This window comes from Culex pipiens, chromosome 3 (assembly GCF_016801865.2).
Source record: "Culex pipiens pallens isolate TS chromosome 3, TS_CPP_V2, whole genome shotgun sequence".
NCBI classification, from domain to species: Eukaryota; Metazoa; Arthropoda; class Insecta; order Diptera; family Culicidae; genus Culex; species Culex pipiens.
This window is the reverse complement of record NC_068939.1, coordinates 171,451,331-171,468,658: the sequence shown is the minus strand read 5'-3', so window position 1 is coordinate 171,468,658 and position 17,328 is coordinate 171,451,331. Positions and strand designations below refer to the sequence as shown.

At 31.2% G+C, this 17,328-nt stretch overlaps 1 protein-coding gene across 4 annotated transcripts in view; it reads right to left on the bottom strand.

Annotated features, from left to right (window-relative positions):
* LOC120423534 (serine/threonine-protein kinase minibrain) overlaps positions 1–17,328 on the bottom strand; it is a 109,887-nt gene that overhangs the window by 28,954 nt on the left and 63,605 nt on the right. For 3 of the 4 annotated variants that reach the window (XM_039587384.2, XM_039587391.2, XM_039587396.2), the window contains 2 exons: positions 6,162–6,283; positions 5,955–6,092 (listed from right to left, as the gene is read on the bottom strand). In XM_039587384.2, the coding sequence (XP_039443318.1) occupies positions 5,955–6,092; positions 6,162–6,283 (260 nt within the window). The remainder of the gene's footprint in view (positions 1–5,954; positions 6,093–6,161; positions 6,284–17,328) is intronic. The other variant, XM_052711210.1, reaches the window with a different exon arrangement.

Sequence of the window (17,328 nt, the reverse complement as noted above, 5' to 3'; positions counted from 1 at the left end):
AAAAATGTGTTCAGTTCAGAGTGATCGGTGACGTTCGGCCTGCCTGAGCCGTTCGGAGACTGAGCCGATCAGAGAGAGAAGGAGAGTAACAGCGAGAGTGTTCGGGAGCGAATGGTGAGAAAGTGACAAACAGTAGGAATTCATCAGGGCAGTATCGCGTCGCCTGCTATTTGTGCTCGCGAATGGAATGGTTGATTTTAAACAATCAGGACCCTTGACGATAACAAATAAAATGAATCCAACCAATGTAAAATTTTAGAAAAGTTTAGAATTTCATGTATTATATAAAACATATTTTACAAACTATCTTTAAGTCACTACAGCCAACTGGGCTAAATCGGGACTGCAGTCTGAATAGGTACAGGATTTTTTAGAGCAATAAATTTGAAAATTTGTGTACTAATTGTTATGTTAAATAAAAAAAAATCAGAACATTATGCTGTCTTAATTTGTTACTATTGTCCTAAATTGCTCCAGATGCCGATGTTTGATGAAAAATAATAAAATATGATTTTTTTTTTCAATTTTAAAATCATCATTAAACGTAAATATTTAAAAAATAAATAAAATTTAAGGAAAAATATTTAAAGCGCTAGGCATTTTGTGGATCCATAAACTAAAATTTTAATAATTTTCCCTTATAAGCCAAATAAATGATGATATATGCCGAATACAAATTTGTTAATGATTTAAAAATGTTATCGATTACTAAGTATTCAACTGCTTATCTATTTCCACAACCAAATCTGAGTTTCCTGACCAAAAAAATGATTTTTTTTTCAATTTCGGGAATTCCCGGGACAAAATATCAAAAATCCCGGGATTCGGGAATTCCCGGTTTAGGGAAAATCCCGGGATTTTTGTCCCGGGAATTCCCGAGATGGACGCACTATCCTTGTCCCCGGAAGTACCGTAGAGATGGTAGAGACCAAACATGGACGACTGTCATGGTATTTAGAATCAGTTTCTGGTGGATTTTTTCTGCTCCCAGTTATTAATTCCTATTATGCTATGATTGGTTTTTACGTTTATTTTTAGAAAAATCAGTACAACCAATCCAATTTTAGAATGAAAAAAAAAATTGAAGTCAGTTGAAAATTAAACGTAGCATCTTTAAAATTATTTAAAACAATTTTTTCAACCATATTTTCGCTCTTTAACTTTGTCTTCTATAGATTTTCAAAGATTTTTTTTAAGTAACTAATTTTCATGTGGAAATTCGTTTAGACGAAACCCTTCCACAAACTACCGCGATATCGAGTTCCAAGCTCCAACCTTCTAGTCGTCGTGCACAAACAGTGAAGCACGACGACGACGAGACCTGCGATTGGGGTTCGGGTTTGGGGTCCTCTCACCAACACACACACACAGAGTCACAGCGCCCTGCTAGAAAAAAAGGATCTTGCCGAAGAGGGCAAGACACCGCCGGGCGGGATGTCTGTCTGTTACAGCATCACAATGTTCACAATATGGTAGAAAGAGAACGCCAGTAGGAAAAAAAGAGCAGTTTGGCAGAAAGAAAAAGGACAAAATTGTAGGAAAACCTGCAAGGATTCTGAGAAATTTTTAATGCTTTTTGAATTGATGCATTTTTTTAAATTGAAGAATTCAATTCTAATTTTGAATACATATTAAAAATTATGCGCTTAAAGCTTCGAAGAAATAGTTCAAAATTATGGACTCTTATTTGGCAGTAACGGAAGAGTTTTCAGATTCATGTGATGTGAGGAATTCACATTGAAATTCCAATATTGAAGGGTTAAACAGTGCGTTGCATATATGTGTGAGTTTTCGTGCATGTGTTTGCGAGGAATGCGTGCCCGTCCAATATCGAATATGTCAACCGCGCTGAAGTGGAAAAAATATTTCATCTTTTGAAGCTTGCACAACATTAAAACGGTATACATTGATTCAAATGGAAAAATCTCTAATTCAACTTTAAGTTCTAGTATATGAGGGACATCCATAAACCCCGTAAACTATATATTTTTTCTAAATTTCAAAACTTTAGCTCAACGGCATAATAGTCGTGTGGGCTAAGGCGATGCCATCAGTTTGGGGTGGGTTGAAATCCCGTAGAATTGAAATATTGTCTTGGATTAAAATTTACGTGTACATAAAAAAACTGAACAATCAGTGTGTAATTTTACATTACTTTTCTCGCGAAAATGTTTTACATGCATTTGCATGCAATTTTACTTTCGCATTTTTGTAGACTTTTTACTTGTTTGCTGTGAAATCCTATTTATAATTGAAAGAAATATGCCTGTTTTTTTCGACAATTCAAAAAGTATAAAATAAAAAAATCTAGAAAAAAAAACATTAAAATTACACTAAAATAAATCAGCTAAAAAAGTATATTTTCGATTAATTCTTATGTTTTTTCGAGATTTTTTTTTGTTTATTGAATGAAACTTTGTCCATACACTCACTATTTCCAAAGAAGCCAAAATGGACATGTGAATATTCAACAATCTGTATCTTGAGCAGGGGTTTTTTTTTTGATAGATTTGGTGTCTTCAGCAAAGTTGTAAGTTACGATCTGTACACGGAAAAAAATGTTTTTTTTTATTTGACTTTTTATTATTTTAATTTTATTGCAACTTTTGCGACAGAGTTTACGGTGGTGCAAAATTTGTATAAAAAGACATGAACAATAGTTATTTTTTGAAAAAAAAAATCAAAACTGTTCAAACCATTAAATTAAATTAAATCTGCATTTAAACAATATTTTACGAAGAAAAGGATCCAAAAAAACATTGAACAGCTTTTATGGCACTTGTATAAAACTTTAACTGTTTAATTTCAAAAATACGTACCGTAAAACGGGGTGACTTTGATAGCCGGGGTGACTTTGATAGGTTTGCGATTTTTCCGCAAAATGAAGAGTACAATTAAAATACGTAAGGAATGGATTAGAAACATACTGACCGTGGTAGAGAAGTGTTCAAAGTACCTCAAGAAGAACTTTTCATAAAATTTTGACAAGTTTAAAAAGTTAGTTAACTATAGTTAAAAAAATGTGGATGAAAGTCATTATTTTAAACATCTTAAAGTGTCATGATTTTCTCAATGAACATGATTTTTAATTGGAAAACGGAATGCATTTTCGGATTCTTTGGACAATTTTCCACTAAGAGAAGGTTAAAAAAGTTTGTAAATAATAAATAATATGTGTTTTTGAAACACAATTAAAAAAAATCTCACAATTTATAGGCAATTTCAGTTGAACAAATTTCATGTAAAATGTGAAAACTTGTGATTCGTGCTTTGAATTCAGTATAAAATGCAATATAAATCGATAATTTTATAAACAAAACTAGTCTTAACAAATTTCAGGCAAAATTCCGACTTTTTAACAATTTTACCTAAAATTTATATGTATTTTGCTTAAAAGCTTATACTCTTAGTCAACTAAATCCAAACATTGTTTTTTTTTCTTAAAAACTATATCAGCTACTTTAGTGATGGTACATTTAACGTAAAAATAAAGTTTTAACATCTTAAATATTATTTTAACAAGAAAATCTATGACTATCAAAGTCACCCCGGAATTAAAACAAGGAATTTTTAACGTAACTATTTTTCTAAACATTATTTAAAAAACTTTTTTTTCCGAAATAGTGCATGGACCTTGTGTGGTCTACCCCAGTACATGTTTTAAAAATAATAATCTTGAGAAAAACCTTACCTGTTGGAAAATATTCTAAAAACAAATTGAAATCCTATCAAAGTCACCCCGGTTTACGGTATTTGATAATTTTAATTTTTTTCGATATTTTTCAGAGGACGAAAAATTGCAACTTTTGCGACAGAGTTTACGGTGGTGCAAAATATGTTTCCAGAGATGTAAAAAAAAAAAATATTTTTGAAGAAAAAAAAATCAAAAATATATTCAAACTAAATTCTAAAAATTATTCTTAAGATGCAATGATCGACATTTTAAGGTATAATTTTTAGAAAAATGTTATTTTTTGCATTTCTGAAATATTTCACGAAGAAAAGCATAAAAAAACATTGAAAGGCTGAAATAATCCAGCATTTTACTTTTTTGACATTGTTCGGGCCAGACTTGGCCCCACGAAAACGGCGAAGATGGCACCAACCAAATCTTGGTGTGCCGGAGCTGAAAGCGACGGTGGACACTTTCGGCGGACTGTAGACTGGTGGACGCGCCCGTGGGCGAAGGAAAGAAGCACTTCTTTAAACTAACTAAACTTAATTTATTTGAATTAAAGTGCGGATGTTTCCGTTCCAACTGGTGGAAAAGGACTGGTGACGTAAACAACACGCGCGCTCGGTCGTTCCTCTTTTCGCGCGTTTTCTTCGCCTTCTCGATCGCAGCAACGGGTGCCGTTGCGCGCAAACATCACAGGGTGGATCGCAAACCTGCCAAACCGCGTTGTCCAGTGTTGCCGATCTTATCGACGCGTTGGGGCTCCAACAGACATTGTTCATCGATTGCTGGTTGCTAAGAAAGGCAGCCTCTTTAATTTTATGAAAAATGTTTTTATTTTCTTTATTTTCTTTTTTCTCATTTTTCAACTCGGAATCGAACCTATTGGTTTGATTTCCAATGTTAAAAATGAAAATTTATTTCGAATCATTAAAATTAAGACCATTTATATTTTGAATGGGCTAATAAAACGTATTTTGGACATCTTAAAATGTTGATGACAGATAGTGGGGGGAAGTTGTGTTACGCCTCATACTTTTTTTTGAATGTTGGGAAGTTTTGGCTATGGACATTTGAAAATTTCCAAAATATCTGTGTTTTAAAAATTCGAAATTATTTCTATAGAGAAAAGTAGAAAATTTCACAAAAAAAATATTTTGTTGCAATACGAGTATTAAACAATCCAGAATTTGTATAGATATTGATAGTAATAGCTTTTATACTCAAATACTCAAAATACGTATTTTCAAAACAAAAAAAAAACTACAGATTTTTTTTGTTTTTGGGGTACATCTTTCATGGCAGAATAAATATGTAAAATTACCTCTGAAAATGTGTAATTTTAACAAGTCTAAATTGAGGTAAAATTACATCATAAAAGATTTACGCAATTTTTCACTGTGTACTTTCTTAATTGTTTTTTTTTTATGTTATATATAATAAAAAAATGTTAAAAATAATTTAATTCGCTCGTATAAATCAAAACATTTGAGACGCAAGGCAAGTTTTATCAACTGTTTTTAGGTCAAGTTTGAGACAAATTTCTTACATGGAAAGCGTAAAGAGCCTTATATTATATTGCTCATCAAAAATGAAAATCGACTAATTGCCTATTAAATGCTTACAAAAGGACACTCAAATGCAGTTTATTATCTCGCTTTCCTTCCCAGAAAAATCGAGAATCGAGCTCTGATTAACTTTAGTAGGTACATCATTTCGATGGAAGCATCCTAGTCTAGCCTAGCATAGCGACACAGTAAAAAATTGTGTAAATTCGGAAGGTGTAATTTTTGAAGGTTGAATATTACCTCTTTAATGATGTAATTTCACATCAATTCAGACTGAAAAAGTGGCATTCCACTAGAAAAGTGGTAAAATTACACATGTTCGGAGGTAAATTTTCCAGGTGTAATATTACCATGATTTTTTTTTTCACTGTGTAGCTGACCAGCCCCCGTTGGACGGTTAGATAATGAGATGCTCAAGAGCTGGGTGGCGGCTGGATCGGGCAGAGAGAAAGAATCCTCTTGAAAAATTCAATTGCTCTGGCCTCTTGGCGGCGACCGACGGCCCCGGCCGGACCAGTGTGGACCATGGTCATTATTGAGAAATGCACTGTGGCCAGAGTTTCGGCGCTGCTCGTTAAAACGGAACTCTTGGTCAAGGGTCCTTGCGCTAGTCGCCGGGATTTGGACCGTCCGTTTTTTTCGATTTTATTTTTTGTCAGAACAGCCGAATCCAACCTTTAAAAGCCAAGCCAATACAGCCTAAAACTCACCTCGTTGATGTGTTTGTAGGTTTTGATCAGGTCAACGCTGAGCTTCCGCAGCGGTGCCGTCGCGGGGTCCCGGAAATGCGATGGTATCCGGGCTTGCATCGCCCGGATGTCGGTCGATGATGTAGGACTTATCGAACGCTAGGGGGGAAAAAAAAACAAGTTTTGGTTTGACCACATGATTAAGGGGCTCGTGGCAAATGACGCTACCTGATGTATATCACGATGAACGGCAGGTAAGTGTTCTTCTGTAACCAGTCTTCCGTAGAGCGGCGCGTGGTGCCGCTGCCGCGTTGAGTCAGGAACATTTCCGGATGCATATTGTGCTGCTACTGTAAGCATTGAAGGAGAGAAAGAGAATGGAAAAAAAGTTTGATGAGTATTGAAAACAAGTGATTTGGTTTGGATCTAGAAGGACTCTTTATGCTGCAAAGGTTGGTTAGCAGAAACATTTTTTTTTTCAATTTTGCCAACATGCCTCAGTTTTAGAATTCTTGAAACAAAAACTGAAATTGGCCTATTTTTTTAATTGAATTGGAAGTTTCAAAATTTAATTTTTGATTGAAAGGATTTATCTTTTATTTCCCAAAATGTTAATATTTAATAATTTTAAGCCCATTTAGGTTTTTTTTAAATCATTGAAATAAACTTAATTTATTTTTTATTTATGTTTTCAATGCTCTCTGAAATTTTACATGTTATTCCCAAATCTTCTTATAATTGTGTTTTACTAATCTACAGGGTGGCCGAATTCCCGACTTTTCCAGAACCTAAAAAATAGGAATTTTTCAAAACAAAAAAATGTTTGCCAACACTGTTTATGAAATGTAATTTCAAAATAAATTAAAAAAAACCTATTTTCAATTTTGTGAAAATAGAAACATAACAAGAAATTTATTATAAAAACTACTTAAAGCATGGAAGCACTCGTAATTTTGTCCAAAAAAAAAAAAAACTTAAATACCGTAAAACGGGGTTTTCAACTGGTAAAAGTTTTTTTTTTCAAAATTATTATTTTTAAAACTTGTATTGAGGTAGGCTACTCAAAATCCATGCACTATTTTTGAAAAAAGTTTATTCAATGGTGTTTAAACCAAAAGTTGCGTTAAAAATTCTTATTTTGAATCCCGGGGTGACTTTGACAGCCATAGTTTTTCTTGTTGAAATCAGATTTAAGATTTTAAAATTTCTTTTCACGTCAAAAGGACCATCAATAAGGTTGCTGATGTAGATTTTGAAAAAAGCTTTTTTAACAAAACACATATAAATTTTAAATAAAATTGTTAAAAAGTCAGAATTTTGCCGGAAATTTGTTGAAACTAGTTTAAAATTTAATATGAATCGATAATTTTATAAAACAATTATAAAATTATCGATTCATATTAAATTTTAAACTTAATTAAAAGCTCCAATGAAATTTTTTACATTTTTTATAAAATTTGTTCTTTTGAAAATGTTTTTAAATTTGGAGATTTTTTTGAATTATTTTTCAAAAACACATATTTATATCATAAAAACTTATTTTATTTCCCTAATGGAAAATTGTCCAAAGAATCCGAAAAAAGCATTCCGTTATCCAAATCGACATCATATTCCTTGAGAAAATCAAGAAACTTTGAGAATATTAAAATGAAACTATTCATCGACATTTTCTTAATTGTAGTTAACTATCTTTTAAAACTTTTCAATTTGTTATGAAAACTTCGGCTTGAAGTACTTTGAACACTTCTCAAACACGGTCATTATGATTCCAAACCATTCCGTACGTGTTTGATTTGTACTTGTCATTTTGCTGAAAAATCTGAAACCTATCAAAGTCACCCCGTTTTACGGTAATCCAAAATAATAATAAAAAAACCCAAAGAATACATAAGATTCTGTGATTCTATTTGAACATTGCGTTTTTGTTTTTAGTTTCAACAGTCAAAAAGTAAAAAATAACATTTTTTTAAATACTCATGCAGAAAAATCTTTTTTTCCTTTTTTATGTTTTGTATTTGATATCTAATTCTAAAAAAAAAAATGATGTTTTAATAAGTCAGTATTTTAATGTATTACAAAAATTTAAGCTACGTTTTTTTCATTTTTTTTTAAACTAAAAAATGTATCTCTTAGTTGATTTTTTTAAATTTCAGGTTATTTTACGTTTTGTCATTCAAATAGTAAAGAACAGAAAACAACATTTTCGCAACAGTTTTGTTTAAAAAAGTTTCCAATCAATTGGTTCTGAATTCAAATCAACAAAACCGAAAATATTAGATAAAAAATGAAAGGAACTTTGAATTTGTTGTTAAGTGCTGAAAACGAATTGAGTGTATCTGTATTGAAAATTAAGCAAATATTACAAAATTATTCAAAAGATATAAAATAATTTTCAAACAAGAATTCTTGCGATTCTAGACATTTCCCGATTTTTTTTACAGAAAATCACAAATTTCCGACTTTTTCCATTTTTTTTTTTGCGAATTCCAGACTTTTTCGAGACTTTAACGATTTCCCGACTGAGTTGCCACCCTGCACTGTCACAGAGTATGCTTGTGGAAGTAGAATGCAAAAATTAGCATGGTTTTATCAAATTGAATTAATTATCATAAATTTGCACTAACAAATTGAAGATTAATATAAATATCGTCAAATATTTACAATATCTTCGCACCTGTGAGACCAAGAGACACATTAACTTTGAAAAATATTTGCAAAGGCATAAAAACAAAATTATGAATTTTAGAACTAAATCTGTTTGACAAATTTTATGTCAAAAAAATTACCCTCTAGAAAGGTGTAAATTTACATTTTTTTAATGTGAAACTTTACTATTTCCACATAAATTTATGTAAAATTGCATAAAAAGAGGTAATACATTTATCCAACAACCAACTTTTTCGACCATATAAAATTATCATTCTTTTCATAACTTTTTAACTGTGAGTTTTTATTAACTCACGGATTTGTTTCCAGTTCTGATTTTTATTATAATAACTTCTGTAAACTGTCCTCTAGCAAATAATTTTTAAAAAAGAATACCTAAATTTACGCAAAGACCAAATTTTCAGCTTAAGAAAATATTCCTCCATCAAAATTACAAAATAATGCCTCCAACGTAAAGTTTGTTTTCGATTCCAAAGCCACAAACCTTTGCCGAAAACGCGCGTCATTTCACGCGCGCACCTGTTCGCCAAACAATCATTGCCCCCCAGCAGCAGCAACAGCAGTCATTTTTGTTTCGTCCAAGGTACAGGTGAGAAAGCAGAAAACGAAAAAGAGAGCAAAAATAATACACGCACACGTGTGTATTTGTGTGATGTCTGCCTTCACAAAACATAATTGAGTTGAAAAAGTTATCGCAATTTGAAAAAAAAAACATATTTTTTATGTTTTATCCGTAGTTTAGTAATTATTTAAAATAAGTTTTTAATCTTAGTTAAAAATACAAATAAAAACATGAAAATATTAAATAAAGGCTCCTTTAAATGTTTTGCTGTCGTAAATTTTAAAATTAATCCCATTTTATCGATATTACAAAAAATTAAGCACGTGTCTTTTCTCCGATATGGATGATGACACAGAGCTCCCTCCTGATTCTTTAGTCTTCCCAACCAACCATACTCACACAAACAGAAAAGGCAAGACAAAAATCAAACTTCTTCTGCCTGTTGAGCGCCCAGCAAAGATCGAAGTTCGTTAACCTTATTTCCGGTTCAATTATTTTGTTTCTCCCCGCTCCCTTCTGTTTTTCTGTTGTTTTTTTCGTCTTCTTTTCTTTTTGGTTCGGTTTAGTTCGTTTGCTCAGTTTGGCAGCTCCCTTTTCTGGTGTGATTCTATACACACTTCTGGAGCTGTTGCTGTCGATGTGTGATGTAGGAAGAGTGAGAGGAGAGGAAGAGAAACCAATTTTTGTGACTTCATATTCGAAGGAATGGGTTAAAAGGGAATGATATTTGACTTTTCAGAGTTCAGGGCACTGTGAAAACAAAGAAAATGTTTTTTAAACAATAAAAAAATGAATAAGACTTGAATTTAATTTCTCTATTTAAAACGTATTATTTAATTTATTATAAAACAGTCCAGACTCAAATTTAATGCATTATTATTATTTTTTTTTTAAATGCCACTGACCATTTAATTTTTAAAGCTAACAATGGTTTTAATAAATGTTATTCTATTTGTTTTTGATTTTATAAAAACACATTCTAGTTCCAGAAATATTTGAGCAACCTTTTCCATTCTTTTAAACATGAACAGTGTCTTAAATAGTTTTTATGAGAAAATATTGATAAATTTTTGAAATATGGGCAGTTCTTTAGAATAATCCAAATTAATTAAAATTAATTATATGTTCACTGAAAGAATACATTTGTTATCGCTCTTGTTTTTTTGCTATTCAATTTCTAACATGAGCAACTCTCTACGAAATCGGCCGATTTCGACCATTTTTATTTTTTTTGTATTTTTTGATTTGGCTCAAACTTTGTGAAGGCCTTCCCTATGACCAAATAAGCTATTTTGCATCATTGGTTCACCCATACAAGTCTCCATACAATTTTGGATGCTATCCATACAAAAATGGTATGTAAATATTCAAACAGCTGTAACTTTTGAGTGAATTTTCTGATCAATTTGGTGTCTGCGGCAAAGTTGTAGGTATTGTTGAGGACATTTGAGAAAAAATAGGTACAAGGAAAAAAAATTGCAGATTTTTTAATCAACTTTTTTTTCACAAAAACTCAATTTCCCAAAATACTTATTTTTTGATTTTCGAGATATTTTTATATGTTTTAGGAGACAAAAAACGGCAACTTTTGAGCCGAAAAAATAAAAAAAAATAATGATTTTTGGAAAAAATCGGAATTTCATGCTAAAACAAATTTGACGTTATTTTTAATGCAAAATTGAATTTGCAATCGAAAAGTACTTTACAGATATTTTGATAAAGAGCTCAGTTTTCAAGATATAGCCACCGAAAGTTTGAGTTTAGCTAAATATTTGCAGTTTTTCAATTTTTAAAAATAGTGACCATGAGTGACCATTTCTAGAATTTTTTTTTTAAAAAGTTCATAAAATTTGCTATAAAATTGTCTAAGAGACATTGAAGATTGGACCTTTGGTTGCTGAGATACAACGGCTTAAAGGAAAAGAAACACGAAAATTGAAGTTTTCTAAGTCTCACCAAAACAACCCACCATTTCCTAATGTCGATATCTCAGCAACTAATAGTCCGATTTTCAATGTTAAAACATGAAACATTCGTGGAATTTTTCGATCTCTTCGAAAAAAAAATATTTTGAAATTTTTTAAATCAAGACTAACATTTTAAATGGGCGTAATATTCAATGTTTGGCCCTTTTGAAATGTAAGACTTGATTTTAAAAAATTCAAAATATATTTTTCGAAAAGATCGGAAAATTTCACGAATGTTTCATGATTTAACATTGAAAATTTGTCCATTAGTTGCTGAGATATCGACATTAGAAAAAAAGTTGTTTGAATATTTACATACCATTTTTGTATGGACACCAGCCAAAATTGTATGGAGACTTGTATGGGTAAACCAATGATGCAAAATAGCTTATTTGGTCATAGGGAAGGCCCTCACAAAGTTTGAGCCAAATCAAAAAATACAAATAAAATCCATTTCCGGTTTTGGTAGAGAATTGCTCACATGAACAGTTTTTGGAAGAGTTTTTTACAGATACACGAAAAAGAATTAAGACACAGGGTTGAAGAATGGACATAAAATTATTCAAAATAAAAAAAAAAAACATTTATAAAAACACATTTTTGTTCCTGAAATATTTAAATATTTCAGATATGGGTAGTTTTTTTGAATAAAAATATGAAAAAAAGTTTAAATTTAATAAATTAATTCAATTTCCACCATGAACAGTTTTTGAAAAAGTTGTCTGACCTATTTTCTAGATTTTCTCTAATTTTAAAGTTTTTTTTTTTAATTTTTACAGATACACGAAAAAGAAATAAGACATTGGGTGGAAGATTGAACATAAAAATATTCAAAATAAATAAAACACAAACAATTGATAATTAAATTCCTGAAAGAAAAAAAAAGGGGAAACTACACGTTAAAAATTTGGAAGAGGCTCAATATTACATATTTTATGATGTAATTTTACCTCAATTTTGACTGAAAATGTGACATTGCACCAAAAAAGCGGTAAAATTACACCTTTTCAGAGCTAAAATTACACGTATTTTCTGAAATGAAAGATGTCCCCTTTCCAGATGTAATATTACCATGATTTTCTCTACTGTATAATGAAGTTTTTTTTATAAACCTCTTAGAAATCAAAATGTATGAGAAAATTTTGCATTGAAGGATTATTGCTGTATTTTTTGCAAATAATTTGTATCAAATTTGTGAAATTTTCCAATAGCATAAGTGTGTTATTAGACTTTTTGGAAACAATGAGTTTTTTTTTTTTTGTAAAAAATGTTTTAAATGTTATCATAACTCTTTTAGGATGCAAAATTACATCCTTTAAGACTGATAAAGACCTTAGAATGTAAAAGTTGGACGGGAATATACACATTTTTCAATGGATAATCACACATTTTTCGGACATTATAAATGTATTTTTTTTATGTGAGAGTAGACATTTATTCATCAAAATTTACGAGTTTTGAAATGTTTTTTTCTTCAATTATAAAGTTTCACCCATAGTTAGAATTTACATCAATACCACTCTACTATTTCAAAATAATTGAACTAAACAGTCTAGAATTACACACCAAGTTTGTTGACCGAAATCAGCAATTTATAAATTTGTAAGTTTAGATCGACAGTTATGTCAAAATGAACAAAAATGTCCGAAAATCGATCGTTACGATGAACTTCGCAACCGAATATCGGGTTGTTTTTTCATTATTTTGTAATTTTCAGTTGCAAGATTCAGTTAATTTGGGTAATAATTCATAAAATTCCGTAGAAAAATCATTTAAATTATAAATTTCAATCTTTACACTAAAAATAACGACATTCATTAAATTCTAGACAAAAGGTTCGACACAGTGGTCGTGCAAAATGTGGCCCCACCAACACATTCGTCAGCACTTTTACACTCCACCACACACTGGAGTATTTTTCGTTGGTGGTGGTGGTGGTGGTGACGGTGATGGAAGAAATTGTCTGCTGACACACAGTTATAAACAAAATCCGCGCAACGTGCCATAAGTGCGCTGCGCATTCTTCGCATTCCTTGGCGGTTGTTGTTGCCTACCGGGGCTGTTTTTGTCACATTTTTTTTAGGTTTTTTTTGCTTTGAAATCGGATTTAATTAAATTTAATATATAATTTATTTTACATAAATACCATGTATTTTTTTAAACCAGCAAAAAACAAGTAAATTTACAAGAGCTTTTAAAACTTATATTTTGTGTCATTAAAACAACTAAATTAATAACTAAATTAATAACAAAAAATTCCCCAAAAATCGGGTTTCTCGCCTGTAACCAAGTCACATGGCAGCGGCAGCAACAACAGTGTCGTCGATGACGTTCGTCGTGTGCTCTCACCGATATGGTGCAATCATTGGGGCAAAGGAAGTGAGTGCATTTCCTACGGCGCACTTTTCTTGCTCTGTTATTGTTGTCACCGGTGCAAGTAAATATTTTGCTGTCTCCACGCGACACGGCGCAACAAACTATCACCGTCATAGGAAAAATAAGTGCACAGTGAAAAATTTTGTGATTTTTTCGAAAATTAAAATTTGAGGAAAACTTTTCATTGAAAGTTGCAAGGGTCCTCATAAGTGATTTTCAAATTTTTTAATTTGTTTTTTTTTACTTATTTTCACACTATCACTTCCCTTCTGTTTGCAAACCAATTGACGCAATGTACCGCTGTTTAGAATGAATATTAATTGCACCTTTTTTCCGCTTGCAAAACGACGATGCAAACAACAACAACAGGTCTGCGCGCTGGAACCGGTTAGGGCTGGTTTTGGGCTTTCTCAGAAGCGCCAATCGACCTCAAAAAGTCACGTGCATAATGCAGGTTTAATTCAGCCTATTATTTTTTTTCACATATCAGGCAAGGGGCAAATTAATATCTATGTAACCGCTCCCGAATGGTTCGATGGTTCCAGGAAGGAAGGATTGTTCGGAACAAAATACCATGCCAATACGTGGAACCCTTTCTGACCTTTAGAATTCTAGGAAAACAAAACGAACGATTTATCAATGCCATGGATCATACTGGTTTGAATTGTTTGACCTGATTTCAATAATGCATTTTTATTTTATTTGTTTTTTTTTTTTGGTTTTGTGAAAAAAGCTTAATCTGATATTTATTTGAAGGAAGATTTAGTAACAGTAAATTAATAAAAGTTTTTGAAGAAAAAACACGTTGTACAATTGAGCAATTGTTTACGGAATCGGCTGATTTTGTGCATTTTTTTTTTGTGTGTGTGTGTTTTTTTTATTTGGCTCAAACTTTTGAGGAGCCTTCCCTTAGACTGTACAATTTCGGCAGCTGTCCATACAAAAATCCTAAGTAAATTTTCGAAAATGTGGTTCACGGTAAAAAATCTTGCCGATTTCTTAGTAAACTTTTTTTCACATAAATTCAATTTCCCAAATTTATATCTATCTTAAAGAAAAAAACTGCAACTTTTAAGCAAAGCTTATGGACAAAAATTTTGCCGCCAAGTAATTTTTTTTCTTAAATTTAGATTTTTTGGAAAAATATAAATTTCAGCCAACTTTTTTTAAATCAGTTTTTTATTTATCTAAAATTAAATACGCAATCGAAAAGTGAGCAACTCTCTACAAAATCGGCCGATTTCGACCATTTTTATTTTTTGTATTTTTTGATTTGACTTAAACTTTGTGGGGGCCTTCCCTATGACCAAATATGCTATTTTGTGTCATTGGTTCACCCATACAAGTCTCCATACAATTTTGGCAGCTGTCCATACAAAAATGGTATGTAAATATTCAAACAGCTGTAACTTTTGAGTGAATTTTTTGATCAATTTGGTGTCTTCGGCAAAGTTGTAGGTATTGTTGAGGACTTTTGAGAAAAAAATAGGTACACGGAAAAAAAAATTTGCAGATTTTTTTATCAACTTTTTTTTTCACTAAAACTCAATTTCCCAAAATACGTATTTTTTGATTTTCGAGATTTTTTGATATGTTTTAGGGGACAAAAATCCGCAACTTTTGAGCCATAGAGAAACATGGTCAAAAAATCTGCCGCCGAGCTATGAATTTTTGAAAAAATAGTGATTTTTGGAAAAAATCGAAGTTTTATGCAAAAACAAGTTTGACATTATTTTTTAATGCAAAATTGAATTTGCAATCGAAAAGTACTTTACATATTTTTTGATAAAGGGCTCCGTTTTCAAGATATAGCCACCGAAAGTTTGATTTTAGCGAAATATTTGCAGTTTTTCAATTTTTAAAAATAGTGACCATGAGTGACCATTTCTAAAAATATTTTTTTTGAAAAGTTCAGAAAATTTGCTATAAAATTGTCTAAGAGACATTGAAGATTGGACATCGGGTTGCTGAGATAGAGCCGCTTTAAGAAAAAGAAACACGAAAATTGAAGTTTTCTAAGTCTCACCCAAACAGCCCAACATTTTCTAATGACGATATCTCAGCAATTAATGGTCCGATTTTCAATGTTAATACATGAAACAATCGTGAAATTTTCCGATCTTTTCGAAAAAAATATTTTGAAATTTTTAAATCAAGACTAACATTTTAAAAGGGCCAAACATTAAATATTACGCCAATTTAAAATGCTAGTCTTGATTTAAAAATTTTCATAATAATTTTTTCGAAAAGATCGGAAAATTTCACGAATGTTTCATGTATTAACATTGAAAATCGGACCATTAGTTGCTGAGATATCGTCATTAGAAAATGGTGTGTTTTTTTGGTGATATTAAGAAAACTTCAATTTTCGTGTTTCTTTTTCTTAAAGCGGCTCTATCTCAGCAACCCGAGGTCCAATCTTCAATGTCTCTTAGACAATTTTATAGCAAATTTTCTGAACTTTTCAAAAAAAATATTTTTAGAAATGGTCACTCATGGTCACTATTTTTAAAAATTGAAAAACTGCAAATATTTCGCTAAAATCAAACTTTCGGTGGCTATATCTTGAAAACGGAGCCCTTTATCATGCCCTTTAATATGTAAAGTACTTTTCGATTGCAAATTCAATTTTGCATTAAAAAATAATGTCAAACTTGTTTTTGCATGAAACTTCGATTTTTTCCAAAAATCACTATTTTTTCAAAAATTCATAACTCGGCGGCAGATTTTTTGACCATGTTTCTCTATGGCTCAAAAGTTGCGGATTTTTGTCCCCTAAAACATATCAAAAAATCTCGAAAATCAAAAAATACGTATTTTGGGAAATTGAGTTTCAGTGAAAAAAAAGTTGATAAAAAAATCTGTAAAAATTTTTTTCCGTGTACCTATTTTTTTCTCCAAAGTCCTCAACAATACCTACAACTTTGCCGTAGACACCAAATTGATCAAAAAATTCACTCAAAAGTTACAGCTGTTTGAATATTTACATACCATTTTTGTATGGACAGCTGCCAAAATTGTATGGAGACTTGTATGGGTGAACCAATGACACAGAATAGCATATTTGGTCATAGGGAAGGCCCCCACAAACATTGAGCCAAATCAAAAAATACAAATAAAATCCATTTCCGGTTTTGGTAGAGAATTGCTCAAGTACTTCACACATTTTTTTTTTTTTTCATAAAATCTATAAAGCTACTTAAACTTTAATTTTTACATCAAAATTTTAGTTTTTCGATTTTTTAAATAGTTTCTATCTCTAAATTTATTTTCTCTAGAAGAACACTCCAAATATCTGAATTGCAAATGTAACATCCTGCAGCAGATCTGTTAAAATCTAATAAAACACGTATCGAATTGAAAAAAAAGGTTTCCATGATTCTCCATTCCTGAAATATTTTTTTGTGATAAATGAGAAAATTCCCAATAAAGTTATCCAAAAGAAATTAAAGATTGGTTACGGCAAATAAAAGATAAAGAAACAATAAAATTTAGGTTTTTTAGGGGTTACATACATGTAAAAAATCTCTTAAATTCATATTTCCGATTATTTATTTAATCCTTTCAAAATATGATTTCCAATCACTCCTGAAAGTTTCATAAAGATGTTTCACGATTTAAGTGAGTCGAAGACGATTTGAGTTTAAAGTTTTGCTATGCGCAAAGCGAACCGTCAAACTTTGTGAGCGTTTTTCTCAATACACCGAGTTGATTTGCGGGTGCCACGATATCTCGAGATGGGATGGACCAAATTGGCTGAAATTTGGAGTGAGGAAACTCTAGACGTATCCCGTGTGCATAACAAAGCCCGATTTTGAAATTT